This window comes from Fringilla coelebs (genome assembly GCF_963513975.1).
Source record: "Fringilla coelebs genome assembly, chromosome: 6".
In the NCBI taxonomy this organism is placed as follows: Eukaryota; Metazoa; Chordata; class Aves; order Passeriformes; family Fringillidae; genus Fringilla; species Fringilla coelebs.
This window is the reverse complement of record NC_140034.1, coordinates 36,565,852-36,585,598: the sequence shown is the minus strand read 5'-3', so window position 1 is coordinate 36,585,598 and position 19,747 is coordinate 36,565,852. Positions and strand designations below refer to the sequence as shown.

Below are 19,747 nucleotides of genomic sequence, written 5' to 3'. Positions count from 1 at the left end.
CATTCAATGCAAGATGAAGTGAGTGTGTGTCACTTCCCACTTCAGTTTCGAGTGCAAGCTTTTATCTTCAGGGCAAAATTCTTCTATGGAAGCAGTTTGATCAAGACTTAAAGTCCTGCAAGATACCTACATACAAAGCATTGGAAGGAAAGCTTAAAAGATATACCTGAGGAGTTCTTTGATCCTCTTAGGAATGATAAGGAAGTCTGTGTCTCAGCCACACTGTAAGACACAAATAAACAGTAGCAAAATTGGACTTTGCATGTTCATTTTCAGACAAAATACTGGGGTAAGTAATACTCCAAAACACAAGACTCTGCGCTTAGTAGAAAACATGCTGTGACTGGTTTAGAAACCAAAGAGGGCAGCCCAGTCCTTGTATTAAGTGAAATTAATAGGTAAGCCAAGTCCATTTTTATTTTCCCTTTTATTTCACTCCTGAAGTCACTAATGTAAGATTTTGTGAATGGAAAAAGAAAAGGGAAAAAAAAAAAAGAAAAAAGAGAGGCCTCTTATGAATACCATGTAATATTAATAATTTTACTTTTCAGAGGTCTACAATAATCTCACCTTTTTTTCCCATCATTCCCATGATTTGTGTCAATCTCACTGGTGGAGGTCACTTCATCATACCCAGAACAAGATGCCTCTAGGACTGCTTGATCCACAGAGTTGCATGAATCCCTCTTTGATGGACTGTCTGGTTTCTCATCTCCTGACGCTGATGAACCAACATCAACCACCTCACACTGAGGTGCTGAAACTTCCACTAGTTCCAGAGAAGCATCACTGTCATTTTCATCTTTGTTTCTTGCTGCTTGAGCAGTAACTCCACCCTCCTCTCTTGGAGGAGTAACTTTTTCTCCTTTCGGAACTTTTCCACCCTTGACTTTCCGGACCGGCTTGAAGTCAATCATATCCTGCTCTGTATCGCTGTTGTCCGGCACATGGGCTGCCCTCAGAGTTTTCTTCTTCCTCAACTTTCTCCTCCTTCTATTCCCTTTCTCTGCTGGGACTGCAGCCATTGTCAAGTGTTGCTCAGACATTTCTGCTGACAATTTGGGAGCTTTATCCATTGGCACTTCTAGAGGGACCGAATGCTTTGAAAGAGGAGTGCTACACTGATCCAGTAAAAATCTTTCAGCAGCTGTATCATTTGCTTCTCTCTTGCTGAAAACAGACACTGAATGAGGAGAAGAGTTCTCAGGAAGTCCAGACTGTCCCTCATCTGCAGCAGGCTCGTGGACATCTTGATCAGTGTGTTGGAAACAAGCTGCCAGCCCTGCTAAGGATATGGTTGCAGTGATAACCGGATACACTGAAGTTTTCTGGTTGGTCTCTTCTAAAGAAAACAGCCTAGTGTTACATTCAATCTGTACAGCAGTAACTATTTATACAAAGTGTCTCTCCCTGTGATTTCTGTTTACACTTAGTTGTGCACATAAAGTACATACTCCTACATGTTGAAAACTATGTGCAAATGTAGATCATTGCTGACTGATCAATTCAGTTAGCTATTCACAGCCTTTAAAAAAAATAATGGGGGAATAAAATGTTCATCCATGTATATACAAATAAAGGAATGGGGCAATCATTTAAGCTGCTGGCGGGCTGTTTGCTATATGCTTTTAAAGTTCTGACAATCTTTGGTGAATCCTACATTGTTGACTTCAGATGCTACCACCCCTCTCTGTGTGCTCCCTCACCAGCTGTCATGACTTCTGTAGACATTATATTAATCAATGCGTGCCAAGTACAACTCAGCTATTCAGTGACAGCTTGAAAATCTCGTGCTCAACCCATCTGAATTATTACAGCTAATATATACAGTTATTTCTACCAAGTTACTTGGACCTAATTCAAGTAGACAGTTATGCACAACCCACTCTGCAGCACTGTATCTTTATCCTGGGAATAGCAGCACTGTGAGCCATGAGGGTAAGCTTTAGTTAGTTGGTTAGCTCATCTGTGGTGGACTATGCAATGGGGTCAACACACTCTCCCTATCATTTAATTGTGACTGAATTAGTATGAACAAAATGATCCAAGCTCTCAGCTGAGACAGACTAAGGGCAGCGTCTCACAGCTGTTTCCCACACCCCAAAACTCCCCAGTTACAGTTGCAATAACTACCATCCAGAACAGGATGTTTCAAGTTCACTGCATTTCTGGGGCGGGATCATAAAACGCAAATGGGAAGTTGGCAGTATCTGAAACATTTCCCTCTTCCAGCCTCTCAGAAGCCAGCAAATTAAACCTACACTAATGCTTGGCCAAAAGCACATTACACATCACAGGACAAATTTGATGCTTTGGAATTACGCATCCAACTAGAAACAGCTAAAATGAGAAATCTCTCACCCACCCCTTCCTCAGACAGGGAATTCCAAGACAAAAGTAGAACTTGCTGACAGCATAGGACATGTTGCCTTTAAAGTAAATCAATAGAGAGAATTTTTCCCTGAACATGTAACTGCCATGCACAACTGCAAAACCTGACAGAAAAACCTCTGTATGGAAAAATGAATAATCAGATGAAGTTTGAACAAGTTACAGTGTTGAATTATACCGGGAAGAAGGCACACAAAACCTTAAATTCTGAATACGCCTCTAATATCATGTGCCACTCATTTCTCACTGTAAAGGGGAAGGAAGTAACTTGGTCACTTTATAACAAGAAAATAATAGCAACCAGCCACTTAAACTGAAATTTATAAACCCAGAAGTTATCTATTCTCAGCACTTGGAGTGTTGTGGGTATTAGAAAAAGAGGTAGGAAACCACCATGACAATGAAAGAAAACAGAATCACTCAGTATCACAGGTGGGACACATTGCTGGCATTTAGGGGAATACAAATGCAATCAGCTCCCTCAAAGCAAGGCTGAGCTAACCTCAATGGGTGGCTTACAAGCTAAATATTCAACCTCAAAAAGTAAACAGTCTACCCCAGAGTGAATTCCTCTTCCTCAAATTACAGAATTTACGTCAAGGCAAATGTTTAGTTCCCCCCAAACTACTAAATTTATCTGAAGGCAAACTCATTTTAAATGTAGGACATACCTTCAAATTCATGTTTATTCTGTTTTCAAAGCAGAACTAGAAAGTCCTACACAAGTTAATGAGAGTTCACCCCTGCCTGACAGACTGCAGGTTGAGGCATAATTTACATTCTTTTTGGGAAAAAAATAATTTCCTGATTTTCTTCAAGCTAATTATCTTAAAGCAAAACTACAATTACCATCGTTCTGTTCCACCTCTTCTGTTTGAGGAGGACATGGAGAGCTCTGGAGTACAGAATTCACATTTGGTTCTGTGCCTTTTGGAGACACAGGTTCTCGTTTAATTTGCACTGAGGAGTCAGGAGTATTGGAAGGTGTACTGCCAGAAGACTGGAATGGTGATGGCACGGTTACAGGAACAGCAGCTCCTCGAGGAGGTACAGAGGAAGACAACGTGTCCAAAATGGGCAGGAGAGAGCCTGAAGGAACTGAGTCAGCTGCTATCTGAGATTTGCTGTCTTGTCTCTCAGTTAGGGCACCGCAGGAAAGTTGCTCTGAGAGTTCAGAAGGTTCATATGTTTCTAATGGCAAAAGAGATACATTAAAGAAACAAATAAATAAATAAATAACAGAACAAAAAATTTTAAATTAAAAAAAAATTAAAATTTTATTTTACAATAAAATTTAGTGGTGCCAGGAGCTCATTTCTTGAGGACACAGAGTAAAGGAAGAGAAAACTTTCAAAAAAAAGGCACAAGAGGGAACTATCAAAATTGACAGCTCACACTTGACAACAAAGGCCTCATTGTGAAAAAAAAAGCTCTACAATTTTATTGTAGCTTAAATGAGCAGATTCAAGTTAAACACAGTTTTTAAAAGATTCAGAGTTCAAAGAATATGAGAGTAAGCATTCCACTGTTGTAGCTCTATGGCATCCTGTACCTTGTAGCCCCTGCAAGATCTGGATTCTCTGACTTCTCAGTGTACTCATTTCCATAGTTATCTGCAAAACAATTGTGACATATCAGTCCCGCTGATCTAACAGGCAGTTCTTCATGCTGCTAAGTTCTAGCTCAGACAGTTTGCAAAGCCCACTGTTACCTGTTGCTTTAACACAAGGAGCCGTTGAACCTCAAGATAGGCAGCCCTCAGGGCAGCCCTTGCCTGCAAGAGGCTGCTGTCCACATTCTGCAGGGACCTGCTTAACTCTTCTTCCCTCAGAGAAATAGCCAACAACTGGTCTACCTGAGAACGTTCTGAAAAAGAAACAAAATACAGAGCCTAATTGCACTGGACAATACATTAAGATACCTTACATGTGCTATGACAACAAACAGTACCACCTCAGAATGGAAAAATCCCATAAATCAGGTCAAGCATTCAAGCATCAATAATTATACAAGCTAAAAAGGAGTATTTATAGACAGGACTAGCTACATCTACATGGATGAAGGGGAAAGTGAAGTATTCTTCTTTAAGGAATCTCAACCTTGACTCTAGTAATTAATTCCATCACAGCTTTGCCAGCATGGATTTAGTTAAATAAATGAAGTAATTATCTTCCACAAAGACCTTTTCTTGAAGAACATGTGTACAAGAAGTACAAATACACACCTGCCATTAATGTAATCAAAAAGGTAAAGGCAAATTTAAGCTAAACAAAATTTAAATTATTCAGTGAATTCAAAAGCCAAGGAAAAGCTGTTTAGGAGAAAAGGAACCCAATGATTAAAAAACCAGTTAACTACTCAAGATGATTTTGGGCCATGAGACTGGTGTTTGCCATCTCTTGAGAAAGAGTCTCTGACCACTGTACTCAGTAAAAGATCCTCCTATACCTCCTAGAGACTTCTGGCATTACAGAGATTGTCCAAAGAAATTTCCATTTGGGCACCGCTTAACTGTGCTCAGGTTATAGTTTGCTCAGCAAATTTACTACAATAACAATCACATTAAAACAAAGTAATGCGGAATAGATTTTTACTAAGTAGAATGTGTTATTAGTCTCTGTAACAGACACTAGTCATTGAAGAAAGAGGCAAATAAAACCCCCACCTTCTCAAGTAGTGAAATATTCATTGCCACAGAAGAGTCATATTATTGCCCTATGTTACAAACAGCTGTTCATATAAATAAATAATGGAAAAAAAAGCTAAATGGTATGAAAGTCATCTTCAGAGCCCAAAGCTCCTAACAACAGTTTAGTTACCAAAGAAAATATTCTGCCTAAAACATGATGGTTGGATGATTCATTTTGAGACATGGTGAAAAGGATGTATTAGGCATGTTTGAGAAATATCTGTCTAATACCAGAACAAGAGTTTTCTTTGGGTAAGGAGCATGAAAAAGAGAGGCATCCCACACTCATTTCCACTAAGGACATTAAAAAAGTAAAAAGTATTGTCAGAGATGTCAAAAACAGAACAGAGACCAAATTAAACAGAGTACAATTTTTCTAGTGAGACCACCCAGAATTAGAAAGGGAAAGCTGCATGGTGAATTAGAAGGAAGTTAACCGGGGACTTCCCCCTTAAGAACCTCCATCCACAGAGGCAAACCTCACTACCCTGTAGAGGGGAAAGCAAAGGTCCCATCTGTACAATCAGGAATACAAACTGCAGGCAGAAAGGATGCACATACCCTTCTCTTAGAAATAACTTACGACAAATTAAGATAAAGGTCTTCGGAGAAGAATGTGTTGCAGATTAGTGAGCAGTCCACACTACAAACTTCAGTAAAAGCCCAAGAAGCAGCAGAGTAACATTAAGGAGCTACTACTTCAGCCAAGTCAAAATACTACTGGGTGTTTATAGCCTCTATGCCACATGCACACATGTATGATATTCACCTACCTTTTTTACCTTTGATTTTTCTTCTTTTATTATTTCTTTCTAGACTAGGGATTTCAGGAGAAGATCCCTCCTGCAAGTAAAATCATCTATTAAAAAGTAACAAGAATAATTTTGCCTAAATCAAGAAGCCGAACATCTGTAATCTTTTCAATCATTATTGTAGGCACAGAGAAGAATGAATCATTTGCTTGCACATTCTTGCATAACTCATCATTTACTCTGCTCTCAAAAGAGTGAGGACAACAGAGTGCCATGTTTTCATCTCAACTAAAAATAAATATTAAATAAGCCAACAGCCTTCTTCTTGCTCATATGTTTAAGACTGCAGTTGAATCAGAGTTTCTGCTCTACAGTTTTAGTTGAAGGTGTAGAGGATTAAACATTGAGGAATTAGAATTATTGCTTTTTGCAAAACCTTTTTGTGAAACTGATAGACAAGATTTTTTTGAACCTTTGGATAAGCCAGAATTTGAAACAAATTCAGATTAAAGAGTGTAATTTTAGGTGTGTAATTTTTTCAAAATGTTTTTATTTCCTTACTTAACCATAAAACCAGAAACATCTAAGGAAAACAAATTTCTACTACAGGCTACCTTCCATTTAAACTGTGCTGTGAAACACCAAGATTGTTGCTACAAAACCTAGTACTTATAAATAAAAAATATTTTAACAGCTCTTGTTTATCAACAGAGTATGCCAGGTACCAAATCAAATAAAGAGCATTTGTCATTCCTACTAATTAAAAAAACTATCAAAAGTCCTGCACTATGAAAGCAGAAATTTAAAGAAAATTAGATCAAACAAAAAATGAACTCAATGTTATCAATGTACAAGACTATCAGATGGAGAAAGTCCTACCAGCACAGATCATTCCAAAGCTGAATGACCATTGACAGGGAAAGAACCTTTTCAGCACATCAAAGCTGGACAGAACTGCACACTTACTCCAGTTGCTCTTCGCTTCTTTCCAATTCCTTGGCTGTCATTCTGTTCAGTCCCAGATGTGCAGCTACTGTCTGTAGCTGCATCTATGTTATTAGACACTGCGAAAAGCGAAGCACTATTTGAAGCTGGACGATTTTCTTCTGAGTTCTCTAATACATTTTGTTTTTCAAGAAGAGGTGTTCTCTTTTCTGGGCTCTCCTGGTCTTGTTCTGCGTGGCCTGTGATCTCCGAGGTGGCCTGTAGGCTGTGACTTCTTCTGCTAGCCTCAGTTCTTTCAGACATAAAAGGTGACAAAGCAAGAGATGGTGTCCCCTCTTTCTGATCAGCCTCAATGTCAGTGCTTGCCTCATATCCAGATGTTATATGACGTGGGTGGCTGGCTGCAACCACTTGCCTTTGCCCACTTTCTTTAATTTTGGCTTGTTCACTGAAAAAGCTATAAGCAGAAGGATTTCTGTCTGCTATGACACTGCTTTCAGAAAAGCTACGTTTTCTGGCTGAGCCAGACACTAAGGAAATCTCATCCCACTGGAATCCTTCTAGAGCAGTCGGATCAGATTCTTCACTGAGTTCTAGACCCTCTTGCTCATTTTGAACAAGAGGCACCATTTCTATGCCAAACCTTTAACAAGATAAAAAGAAAAATAAACAAACATGTTACAAGCTACACATAGAGAAAAGCCTCCCCCTTCCCCAAATGAACATAACTGCTTTAAGCAGTAGGTTTAATCCCATTACACTGGTATTCTGTGCTTTCTACCTCATCTGGCAATGGAACATCTCCTGTGTATCACATAACCAGACTTAGTGGCTAAGAACTGGCAGCATGATTTTCAAGTGAGAAATCATGTTATTATAAATTATTCCCAAGTAAAGTTGGAATAATCAAATGCGACATTTGTTCAAGACACTTCAAATTCTTCAGGTTTAAAGCAAGTTTCAAAAATGCAGTATTATATAATTGCTTCCTTAAATACAAAAGCAAACTGTGTACCAGAATAAAAGATTAACAAATGAAGAGTGAGCATTTACACTGCTTGCAGCACTGCAAGCATTTCTTGTAGTCCTAAAAAAATGAGGAAATAGGCAACTGTCATAGCATTGTTCCTATCCTGATTGCATTTTCACATTCTTCCATTACTAGAACTTCAAAAGAAACTACATTGTTACCATCCACATTCAGATATTAAATCAACCATTATGAACGGATCAGAATTTTTTCTGAGCGGATTACTTTTACTTATCTATGGAAAGACATTCATTCATAGCATCAAACAAGAAAAAATCTGCATTATTTGCAAAAAAACTGCATTTTCAAAAACTGCAAAAGATCGTGGCATAGCAAGCCTCGTTATGAACTCTTAGTTTAAGGATTTTGGAATTCATTTCAGATATGGGAAAAAACAACCCTCCTCCCTCAGCATGCCCTGAGAGACATGGTTAGATCTGAAAGGTACCAACCTTGGTAAACCTTTGCCAAGTTCCTGTTTCTTCTTGGTTACCTGCTGGATGACCTGATCCCAGTTAACATTTCGCCGGGAAGCACTAAGAATCTGCCTGAGGGTAGGTTTAAGCCCCGACTCCTTCTCTGTCTCACTTCTCCGAAGGCAATTCACATTCCGAATGCGACGGGCGTTATTGAGATTGGGCTCTGGGAGATGCGTCCCAACTTTGCTCTTCAGACTGATGTGCCGTGTCAGGTCTCTTTGCAGAGAAGCAGGCAGGCCAAGTTTGCTTAAATCTGGAAGAAGGAGGCCTACTGACTGGCTTCCTCCTTTTTGAAGCTCATTATCTGAAGGATTTTCAAAACCTTCAATTTCAAATTGATCACGTGACTTGACACACTCTTCATTCCCTTCCCTGTCCTGTGAGGTTTTCAAATCCACATGCAAACGGTCCTCACTGCTTGACGGAGAAGCTGTGGGTTCTATCCGAAATGTCAAATTTTTTAGCTCAGCAGAAGCAATATTTGAAGCAGACGGCTCTTTATCAGCTTCCCTTTCAGAGGTGGTAGTTTTACCTTCAGGAGTGTCACAGGGTAAAGAAGAATCCAACTTTTCAACTTTTGCTTCTGACTTCTCACTTCCCATTAAATCATCCCCACTCACATCTTCTAATGAATCTAGTCTGAACTCCTTCTTTGGCAATGCTTTCCCAGTTTCTTCCCTATTTTGGTCACTTGTATCTTCGCAAGCGCTTAAGGGAGCATTTTGCAAGGAATGGTTGGACTGAACACCTTTGGGATTTTGTTCTGCTTCACTTAAGTTATTAATAGGCTCTCCAAGATTGCTACCAAGCACATCTTTGTTGTCTTGCAAGTTACCAACACAAGCACCATGCAGCTTCGATGAATAAGAGGAGAAACTGTTTGTTTCCAAGTTCACCGCATTCAAATTATTCTGCTCTTCACCACTAGTTGATGATAACAGAAGCCTGACATTTTTTAAGAGAGAGTTCGCATCTTGCTTTATCAAGGATAATTTCATATCTGTGATATTGAGAAGAGGGGATTTCAGTGATGGCATCCTATTACTTCTGCCATCATCTCTGTCAGGCTTTTCATCACTGGAAGGCTCTTTCATAACCTTGCAAGAATCAAGGTGATCCGAAGTTCCATTAGAAGGGGAAGATGCTTCATGGTTTTTAAGTTTTGGAAGATTAACATTGGCTTCACAAGTTTCTCCTTTCATTGATGAATCAGTAAGAGGTGTATGTACAGAACCCATTTTATCTGGAGTTTTTGAAACATTATCTTCAGACCGCGGTTGCTGCTCTGCAGTTTTCTGGGATGGGTAGGGAGTCCAGCGATATGTTTTATCTCTGGAAGGACTGACACTTTTTCCACTGGCTCTTGAAGTTTTGCTTTCTGGTTGTTTTGATGTACTAAATTCCAACACCCCCTCAGCAGCAAGGTCATCTCTAGTAAAATCCAGACGGTCGCCCCTATTTCTCCGATTCCTATGTGGCAGAACATTGCCTTTCTCTCGCCGCTGCCATGCAGACCGTTCCTGACTGTATATACTTGGCTCTGATGAATATGAATCACCTGAGCTCCCAAAATTCCAGACATTTGCACCATGAGGACTTGGTTTCCAGTTTCCTCCATAACTCTTGGAATTCCGGCTAGAAAAATGACCCGTTTCTTCTGAGTGCCAAGTAGAATTTCTTTCCCAAGGACCATAATGCCAATTTGATGCTCCTCCTCTCCGCCCACTTAGATGCCAAGCATTTCCAGAATTCCCATAGTTATGTCGATTTGAAGGGTTTCCTGAAACATTCTGGTGCCACCCAGAGTGCCCCTTTGCACCACCTGAATGTCTGTTTATATTAAGATTCCTCTGAGAGTGTGAAAATTTGCCTTGTCTAGGACTAACATAATCATCCTTTTCCCATTTCCAGTCCCTTTGTGATGCATTATGATGATGCCACGATGACTGATCATAAGCTTCTCTTTCTTTGTAAGCAGCTCTTTCTTCTCGCCTTCTCTGTGATCTCCTATCATCACATTCTAATTCTTGGTTTGCACAACTTGGTTCAGTTTGCCTACAAAAGAATTAAGAAAATCCTAAATTCTGATGCTATTCTACTAAAATCCAACAGTCCTCAAGCTTCATGAATTTTATTTGCACTGGGAAGAAAATTTTTTTAAAAATTATTTATTATAAAAAGAAACGGATACTTTTTTAGCAGCTTTGCTCTTCAAGCTTCACTAATGTTTTACTTTCAAAACTAACGTTGTACCTTTACTTAAACATGATAATTTCAAAATTTCTCTCAGAAGAACAAAGGATTGGTGTAGGGACAGTTCAATAGACTGATTCTCAAATACTTTTCTCTAACCTGAAAGATAATATTCCTTTATTTTTACTATTGGACTAATAAGAAACTAATAGAAATACAGCTTCTTAATGTTATAGAATTTTTGTAATTTGATCTATCTTAGATAGAAAACTCAATAGTGAGATAATTATTTTTTCTGAAGACTATTCTGTTGGTGGAACTAGAGTGAACTGATAGAAAACAGAGAAAAGTTAAGCTAAAAACCCCATTATTATCCTTACTGGAGGGAACAATTGACATGAGGGCTCCATTTATAAAGGGTAAGTTAAAACACAGATGTAAAACATCCACAGAAGATGCACCTCAGATATGAAAGTAATTTGTTTTCTTTTAATCAAGAGAATGGAACAGTGCATAGCATGCAATCCTGAGTCTGTATGAGCCTCCCAGCAGCACTATCGACTGCCCTTTGGATAGCACTTCTGCTTGGCAACTTATCCCAGACACGTGGCAAACTATCACATGTACATTTAAAGATAAATGCTCCCTTCACAGCTACAGCTATTCCCAGGGTTAGCAATCTAAACATTCTAAATATTTATCCCACCAAAGGAGGAGTTTTCATTAAAAGTTTTTTCCAGGAACTGATCACAGAAATACATCCATTCTAGATCCCTGGACAAGAAAGACAGTAAACTTTCACACTACTACTAAAAAAACAATTGATTTGAGTAAACTGAACATTTATATTGTATTACCCTTTATTTTTTGATACATTCCAATTCTGCTTAAAGATTCACTAATAACTACTCTCTCATGGAAAACAGTCTACTGTACAAAATAATCTGAGCTCTAAGACAAGAATTCAAAACAACAATATATAAGTGATACAGTAATTTCTAAGAGCTGACTCAACCAGATTATGATCTAATGGAAATAATTTTGCTGAATTAGTAACTTAATCCTTGTTAATTTAAACCTTCTGTTTTTTCACCTCTCCAACCCAGCATCCAGCAGACAGAGATTTTCTTCAATTTTAGTTGCCTCAGAACAACACTGCACTGACAGTATTACTCCTTTTCCATAAAACAAAAAGCGACAATTTTGCTACCTTCATTAACCATGAAAACATTACCATGGTGCAGTGCAGGGACACACTAGCATGGCAGAGTGATGCCAAAGCCTAACAGTCACCACAGATTTCAACATCTGGAAACATTAATTCAAATTTCTAGCCACAGAACGCAAGAGCTTCTTTTAAAAATGATATGTCCCTTTAGTACCATGACCATGACATAGATCTATTCAAATAATATATTCCCAACTGGAACATCACACAAGCAATGCACATGCGCAGATTTTATTGTAAAATAAAAGACAATACTTATTACTTTCTGCAGCCTTCTTTTTTACAGTGAGCCACTGGAACTATGTTTAGCTAATGGTAAGCAGCAAGATACAACAGGTAAGAAATTTCATTCAAGGACTAGGGGATTTCACTGTGACATTTACAGAATAATCCAATTCATTTTATTAAAAAAACATGTTCATCAGCAGTTTCTTAAAGGTCAGGTTCCTACAGACAGTCTCCACCATAAACAATACTAGCACTACTGTCCATTTATTAAGCCTTCATTTAAAAAGGTATAAAATATTAAAATAAAAACATCAGGGTTCTCAAAACTCAAGACTGTTCTTATCCATAATGGAGAATTCTATTTCCATTCTAGTAGTAGAGGAACAGGACAAAAACATTCAGCAGAGTCCCGTTCACATGTTGAAACTATGATATCCACACAGGTCTCTTGGATTGCTCTCACAAGTACACTGGCTACAGGCAGTTTACATTTTGTGAGCACCCAAGCCTCAGGAGTGCATCTTCATTGTGTTAAAAGCAGTTCTATGATTTAAGTGGAGAAAGGAAAACTCACCGGTTCCTCTCCTTCTTTTGCTTGATTAGTTGAATGAGTTCTTTGTCAAGGTCTTCTTCTTCTGCCTCTTCTTTCTCTTCCTCTTTTCTGTCATGGGCATTAACGTTGTCTTTGTGCAGCTGACTGGAGATGTGCTTGGCATATGCTGACAAACCCACCAGCGTCACCCTGCACACCCGGCATTCATGGCTGCTATCCCTAGGAAGAGAGGCAGAGGGTGGACTTTCAACTCTGCCAACTGGCATGGCAGGTAGCTCTGGTCTTACTTTGTTTCCTCTGAATGTGTCTGAGTTCAAGGCAACTAGGCTTTGCTCAGTATATTTATTTGAATTCTCTGGTTTTTTCTTTCAAGGTTTTGTTTTTTGATGTTCAGTTTTTACAAGATTTTTTTCCAACAATCAAGAGGTAAAAGACTTGGTAATAAGGCTACATTAAGCGGGAGGAGGAATTCTTCTTGAATTGTTGTACTCAAAATCTATTCAGAGGAAACATAGTGAGCGAGGAGGCAGAATGAAAGGCTTCCAGAGCTAGCAGGAGCTCTGAAACCCATCCATGCTGCCAGCTGCACTGGGGAAGCCTGGCGACAGCTTCTACATTTAATCCTCGCCTTGAGCCTTCCCCCAGTGAAATTTAGAAAAGGGAGGAGGCAGTACATGGATACAGCCAATCCTGATACAACATAACCTAAACTGGGACAGCTGAGACTGCTGCCTGGAATCCAAAGACTCCACAGCACAGTGAGTGATGGGAGGGTGTCTTCAGTTCACTGTACTTTATTTGGTTCAAGTGTGCATGAGGTCTGCTTTCTACTTTAGAGGACTTATCTCAAAAAATATAGAAATAATTTCAACTGGAGAAAGTTGACAGCTGTATCAGACAAATGGCTTTACTCATATTACTGGATTAAGACTACAAGACTTGAACATTTTTTTAAGAAATTCAGATTTCTAAAACCTCAACGTTCGTTCTTCTGACAAAGGCTTCCAATAATTCAGTATTAAAGAAGTACATTATTAATTTCCTAAACAAGGAAAATATGTTCACCAGATTAAAAACAAAGCCACACAGAAAACATTAGAGCATAGTCCACTCAGCAGGACCAAGACAGGATTCACTGACTGCCTCCACAGTGCTTCTTTCAATTCTGTCAGTTAATTCATAAAAGCAGATATGTATGTCCCCATGGAGCACTTGACACAAAGGTCTTAGAACAGAAGCATCATAATACAACACACAGTTCATTACTAGTGTCAAGAAAATGGGATCCATAAAAGAAAAAGACAAATGTGAATCCTTGTTTTTTTAGTGAACAGTTAAAAAATAAGAGATTAAAAGATCAAAAGATGTGCAGTCACTCAAGGTATGAAGGCAACATCCTCATCTGAGTGGTTAATCAAGTGTCAGCAGCTATGTTTTATTTATCCTGGATATCTGTGGTTTTCCCTACTAAGATACTTAAGATATTTAATCAATGCAGTCATTCAGACACACCTAGAGACAGCTTTATCTTAAACAACCTAAGTATTAAAAATCAGAATGTTTTTGTTTAATTATTCTGTATGTAATTAATTTCAGATTAAACATTAAGGTATATTTCATTTATGATGTCAGTAGCTTCCAAATTTAGCCTGTATTTTCGAGAACAAAGTGTACTTAATTTCATACACTTCACACTGACTAATAAATATTCAAAGCCCATATTCTATATATCGTACTTTGGGCTATCTTATTGAAGGTAACCAAACCAGTGTATTTTACTAATGTCATTGGAAGAATCCTCTTCACACTCATAAATGGCACAGCTGTGCATAACTAATAAGACTTATTTTTAACTTAGGTCATCACACAAGGCAAACTGCAAATAGAAAGCTGGCTTCTCACCGAAAAAGATGTTCTTTTTACATAACGTTCCACTTCACTCATAAGGACTCTCAGTGAGAGGCACATCCCAGTGGTTTTAATGTGGTAGTAATTAGGTTTTAAAGAGCAATCCACATCCTTCTTAAGATCCATGTTTCAAGTATTTCATAAAACTTTTACCATCCTCATTTATAGACTGACTAACTAAATGCAAAGTTTTATTTATTTTGGACAAAGCTGGTGAGTTAATAGCTGGACTGAGGACAAAGAACTTGTTTCTATCACTTCTAACTTGCAAGTTACTAATTACAAAGCTGTGGTTCTTGTACCAACTGACAGCCTGAAAAGACAAGACTTCTTTGACCTGCTGTTAATCTATACCAGCCTAAATAAAAACACAACACTTTTTTTTCTTTATGAACAACTGCTTTAATTGAAGATAAACTGGCTAGGAGTTCAGATAGCTACACTTAGGGGAATTTATATTTCCTTCAGTTCTATACTTTTCCTACACCCATTAATGCCATCCAGAACTAGCACTGTCCATGGCACGCAGCGATCATGTCTACACATTCCCCTGCCATACAGGAACACTGCACAATCTTAGTTGTTAAACAAGGAGGCCAAAAGAAGTTTGAGGTAAACACAACAAAAGTATTCTCAGTATGAAAGCATCCAAGATCTTTATTTACTGCATGTGTACTTCAGACTGTAGACTCAATGTCCCATGCAACAAGAGCACTATTTCACGTGCAACTAAAAACAAGCAAAACCCAAATATGCTACAGCTTTGTACTTGGCATCCAATTCTCCTTATACGTCACACAGAATAAGACTTCAAGGAAATGAGATGAGTCTTAAAACATTTCAGAAAATTATTCTAGACCTTGAGATTACTAAGATAACTTTCATTCATACTTTTTTCATTTTAATGTGTGCATTTCCTTTACCTCTTCCATAAAGAAAGTCTGAAAAGTGACTTCTAGTCAGATACTAAATTTCAAGGTAGTAAGATGTTGATAGTCCACATACTTTAATGGTATTATCATCCGTAACACAATTCAGCCACACTCACGAGGCTGCTGCTTGTGCTTCACATTTTCTTCCTGAAGTACATGGCTGTAAAAGACTTCTAAAAACCTTCTAATCAAGTTTAAATGGAAGAAGTGAGAGAACACAAGTGAGAGAACAAGGCTGCTGCTGCACAGCGAAAAATTAAGTTCATTATTTTGAGAACAAGCATCTTCCATGCATTCTTCTGAAAGAGTAATGAAGACAGATAGCTACATTAGCAATAAAAAGTGTAATGATAATGAAAGAAATTTAACATCACTCCTATGGAAATGGAAATCCAAAAATTGTCCAATCATTTGCAAGCCACTGCAGACACAATACATAACTTCTAGAAATTAGTGTTACAGAGCCATAACTAAACTAAAAACAAAACAAAAAAAGGTAGAAGGCCCAAAATAAGATGTCAAAGTAAGTGAAATCTCAGAATCCTTATCAGAAGAAGACAGTCCAGAACAGAAATGCTCCACAAGTTAGTTGACCAGAAGCCAAAAGTTAGTTTCTAGGGCAGAGAGCATTCTGTTTTTTTTCCCTGGATATGAGACAGATGTCTCAACAAAATGAATCCCCCACACCTCAAAGAGTAGAAAGAGGAATACTTTTAGTTCTTTAGGAGGTGTTTAAAACAGACTTGTCATTTGTTAAAGTTTCTGCTGCAAGATAATTAAAAATTAATTTGTAGATCAAATATTCAAATATTTGACAGTATCTGATCTCTGTGGCTACCTCAAAATCCATACAACTGAAATCACTTTAAAGTGTACTCTGGTTGCGACCTAACTCCCTATTATTAGGATCATATTTGAATATCCCTCAACTCCCTCCTTCTACTTTCCAAATGTTTCAAGTAAAACAAGGAAACCTTAAAGGAAACAACATACAGCAAGGTAAGGTCTCCTAATTAAGCAACTGGACCACAGTGGCCAATGACAATCACTCAAACAGATATTCTCACAGTGCTTTAAAAGACCAATTGTTTTTACATAATTGAAAACTAACAAAAAACCAAAAAAAATTTTAAAAGAAAAATACCACTGTTCCTAATTCTAATTTCTGATTATTCTGTAAAAGGCAGAAATCTAGTGCTTGCAAAAAAAAAAAACAACCCACAAACATGAAACTGCCAAGAATGAAGTAACTTTATTTCACTGCAGTCAAAGCAATGTAGGTGAGATTTCTTCCACATCACTGTTTACCTCCTGAGTTTCTGACATCATGAGAACACGTTCATTGCCAGCTGTATGACAAGGCACGTTTCTAAAGTGAAGTGTAAAAATAGATTGTGCAATTCAGCTTGCATGAGAAATAGGTCAGGAGTCCTTCCAAAAAGTGACATACAAAATGGCACAGGGAGGAATGACGCAGGATTGTTCTCATACCTTCCCTTCAGGTTTTCCAGTTCTCTGTGGTGAAGCATGCTTCTCTTGTGCTCTTCCATCTCCTTCAACATGCAGAAAAAAAAATTGGTCAAAACAAAAAATGCTGTATCATGTCTGAAAAGCTCATTTTTGTAAATTCTCCTGCCTTGCACAAGGGTGTACTCTACTCCTGCAGGACTGTAGTAGTTGCCATTCCTGTTTCTGTGACTATGAAAGCACAAATAGGCACACCTGCAGGAAGTTATGTTACCTTTCTCAAGAACAACACACGAGTTATTAAAACTCAACACAATGGAAGCAGAATTTCAGGAGAAACTTAAATAACAGTCTATGTAGCAAAGTTTATAAGACTGATTTTTGACACATCACTGTTGAAAATAATTTTAATTAAAAGTCTCATTAATACCACTCTTCAGAATCACAGTACTTAAAACAGTTTCCCTGTGCAATCTGAGCAGTTTCTCTGCATTTGTATTGTAAGACAGCTGTAAATTCATCATCATATACTATTTTTTACTTGGCTAGACACTTCAGAAACTGAGATGTACCTGTCAGTTTGTTGTTTACAGCAACCCTGATCCATGAACTGCAGTACTGTTATAATTATTTACTATTGAAAGGGATCTGCCAGAAGAGAAAGAACATTTATCACTCAGCAAAAGGAAGCAGTCCAGATGATTTAACTTTCCTTTGGTGTTTAAGACAAATTGTTCAGAAATCTTCAAAGACCAGATACTAATAACTATCCTCTTTAGCCCTTGAAATCCCATCTGTAAAGGAAAAGGAACATCTTCCACCTTGAAGAGTTGTGTGAATTAAAACACTGGCATTTGCCAAATCTCCACATGCCATGTGGCTAAAAAATACATGAAGGTCCATTAAGAAACTCTCAGTTCCAATGCAGACTCTGCATATATACACAGCACACAGAAGATGGACACCAAACTGACACATTAATGAAAACACATGCTGTGTTACACAATTCCATGTGTTCTTCCATATGGAAACACAGACCTTCCAAAAGGAATCTATAAAATCATGTATTACAGTATTCATCCCGTATCACAATTTACAGCCAAATACGTGCGAGTGCTTTTCACTTTAGTATCTTTACGAAATAATATAAAAATCCTCAAAGACCTCACTATTTTTAACATTCAGAATCAAGCATACTGCACAGCTCACTTCAAGAAAGATACTCCAAAGCACAAACAAATATATTCTTTGATTTGAGATAGAGTTAGGGCACTATATTCCTGGTAAAGGGAAATTGCACTTTGCATAATTTTAAAATGAAAGCATTTCTCATTCACATTTCATATGAATATCTACTGATGCATGTCAAGCATTAATTATTTACCTTTTTTGAGTTGTACACAATGTGACATAATGCACATTTTCGTTGCTGAACCATGCTTATTACTCTGGAAATATCTTATCCCATACCTGCAAATAAAAACAATTTAAAAATACACAACATTCAGGATTATTTGTTTCATTAATCTATTTTACTAAATAAAGTAAGCAAAGTTACTGTTCATGAAAACTATTGTGCTAAGTTAAAGAGAATACATGCCTCTCATGCATAGTCGATACTCTTCAAAAAAAGGTAAGGTAGTCTGAAGAGTCATCTAAAACACCTATAATAAAAAGTAGCTTTCCCTTTCTTTCATTTTGTTCCTTGTCATCCAAGACATGGTACTCATTCAACAGTCAGAGATCTGAAGGAATCCTCTTAGCTACTCAAATCAGATTTACAAAACACTTTTCAACTAGGATGATGACAGGGAGATAAGGAATTAGGAAAACCAAGCAGGGCAAACTCATATCTTTTCCTTGAGTGGCCACTCAAGGAAGATATTTAAGGCCCTAGGAAAATGAAACAGAGGCAAGTTATGATATCAAAGACCACTAGTCTTCCAGCTTTATTGATCCATTTACTCACCATAAAATAAAACCTGAAGTAATTTAAATTCAGTATTTTTCTCACTAGCCTCTTCAAGAAGTGCACATATTCATGTACTTAAATATTCAATTTAGACAGCATTTTAACACTGATCTACTGAAGACTTGCATATATGCAAAAAAAGCAGCAGCAGGTCAAATAAAATGTCATATGTTTTTATCATGTTTAACTCCTAAGGAGTGCAATGAAATTAGAGAGTCTAGGTTATAATGCAAAAACAGATATGTCTGTTTAAATAACAGGGCACTATCTTTGCACTTTTCTTTCTCTTAAAATACATCAAAATACATAATGATTAAAGCATTATTGTCATTTTTTATTGATTTGGCAGAGGCAGTTCCTCACCCTAAATTGGAAACAAATATGTTTTTTCAATACTCAGCATTTTTGTATCTGCACAGAAAAACACAAATCCTTTCAAGTTTTGCTATCTTTCATTAGGCAAATTCAGAGCTAACTTAGCTAATAGCGTCAAACTTAACCTGCAAGAGCCTTCTTCAAGAACTCTTCTTCACAACTGACCCTATAAAGTTAATTCTAGTTATTCAACATCAACCTTCTTTATCAGTGGCATCAAAATCTCCAAATCTGGTACTGACTAGAAGCTGTGAGCAAAGGACAGGAAGAGGATTTTTACCAAATCCAGATTACCTAGAGTTAAAGCAGCTCTGGTACTCAGCTGTTCTGTCCAGCTGTAAACAAAAATCAGCAAGTAAAAGCACGACCCTTTAAGTCCAAAACATAGTTCTTTCACAAGTAACTCTTTCCCTACAGATTTCCATGTCCATTTACACATAAGGTACCAGCACCTGTCTGGGTTAAAGGGGAGGAAACTGAGAGCTGCAATAGCACTTGCACCATTAGACAAGAGAGAAAGAGTTTTCTCCCTAAAAAAAAATCCACATCATCATAATAAAACAAACACATTTAAAACACAACAGGAGATTCAGTCATCTCGTGTT

The 19,747-nt window shown here is 37.7% G+C and overlaps 1 protein-coding gene across 3 annotated transcripts in view; it reads right to left on the bottom strand.

The window, feature by feature from the left end:
* ZNF106 (zinc finger protein 106) overlaps positions 1-19,747 on the bottom strand; it is a 38,834-nt gene that overhangs the window by 12,615 nt on the left and 6,472 nt on the right. Inside the window, exons 2-13 of one of the 3 annotated variants that reach the window (XM_084207232.1) lie at positions 18,180-18,265; positions 17,368-17,443; positions 16,820-16,881; positions 12,510-12,707; positions 8,260-10,341; positions 6,799-7,420; positions 5,854-5,923; positions 4,103-4,257; positions 3,944-4,004; positions 3,241-3,582; positions 571-1,342; positions 167-222 (exon numbers count right to left, since the gene is read on the bottom strand). In XM_084207232.1, the coding sequence (XP_084063358.1) occupies positions 167-222; positions 571-1,342; positions 3,241-3,582; positions 3,944-4,004; positions 4,103-4,257; positions 5,854-5,923; positions 6,799-7,420; positions 8,260-10,341; positions 12,510-12,707; positions 16,820-16,878 (4,417 nt within the window). In that variant the 5' untranslated portion in view covers positions 16,879-16,881; positions 17,368-17,443; positions 18,180-18,265. The remainder of the gene's footprint in view (positions 1-166; positions 223-570; positions 1,343-3,240; positions 3,583-3,943; positions 4,005-4,102; positions 4,258-5,853; positions 5,924-6,798; positions 7,421-8,259; positions 10,342-12,509; positions 12,708-16,819; positions 16,882-17,367; positions 17,444-18,179; positions 18,266-19,747) is intronic. The other 2 variants (XM_084207230.1, XM_084207231.1) reach the window with 2 other exon arrangements.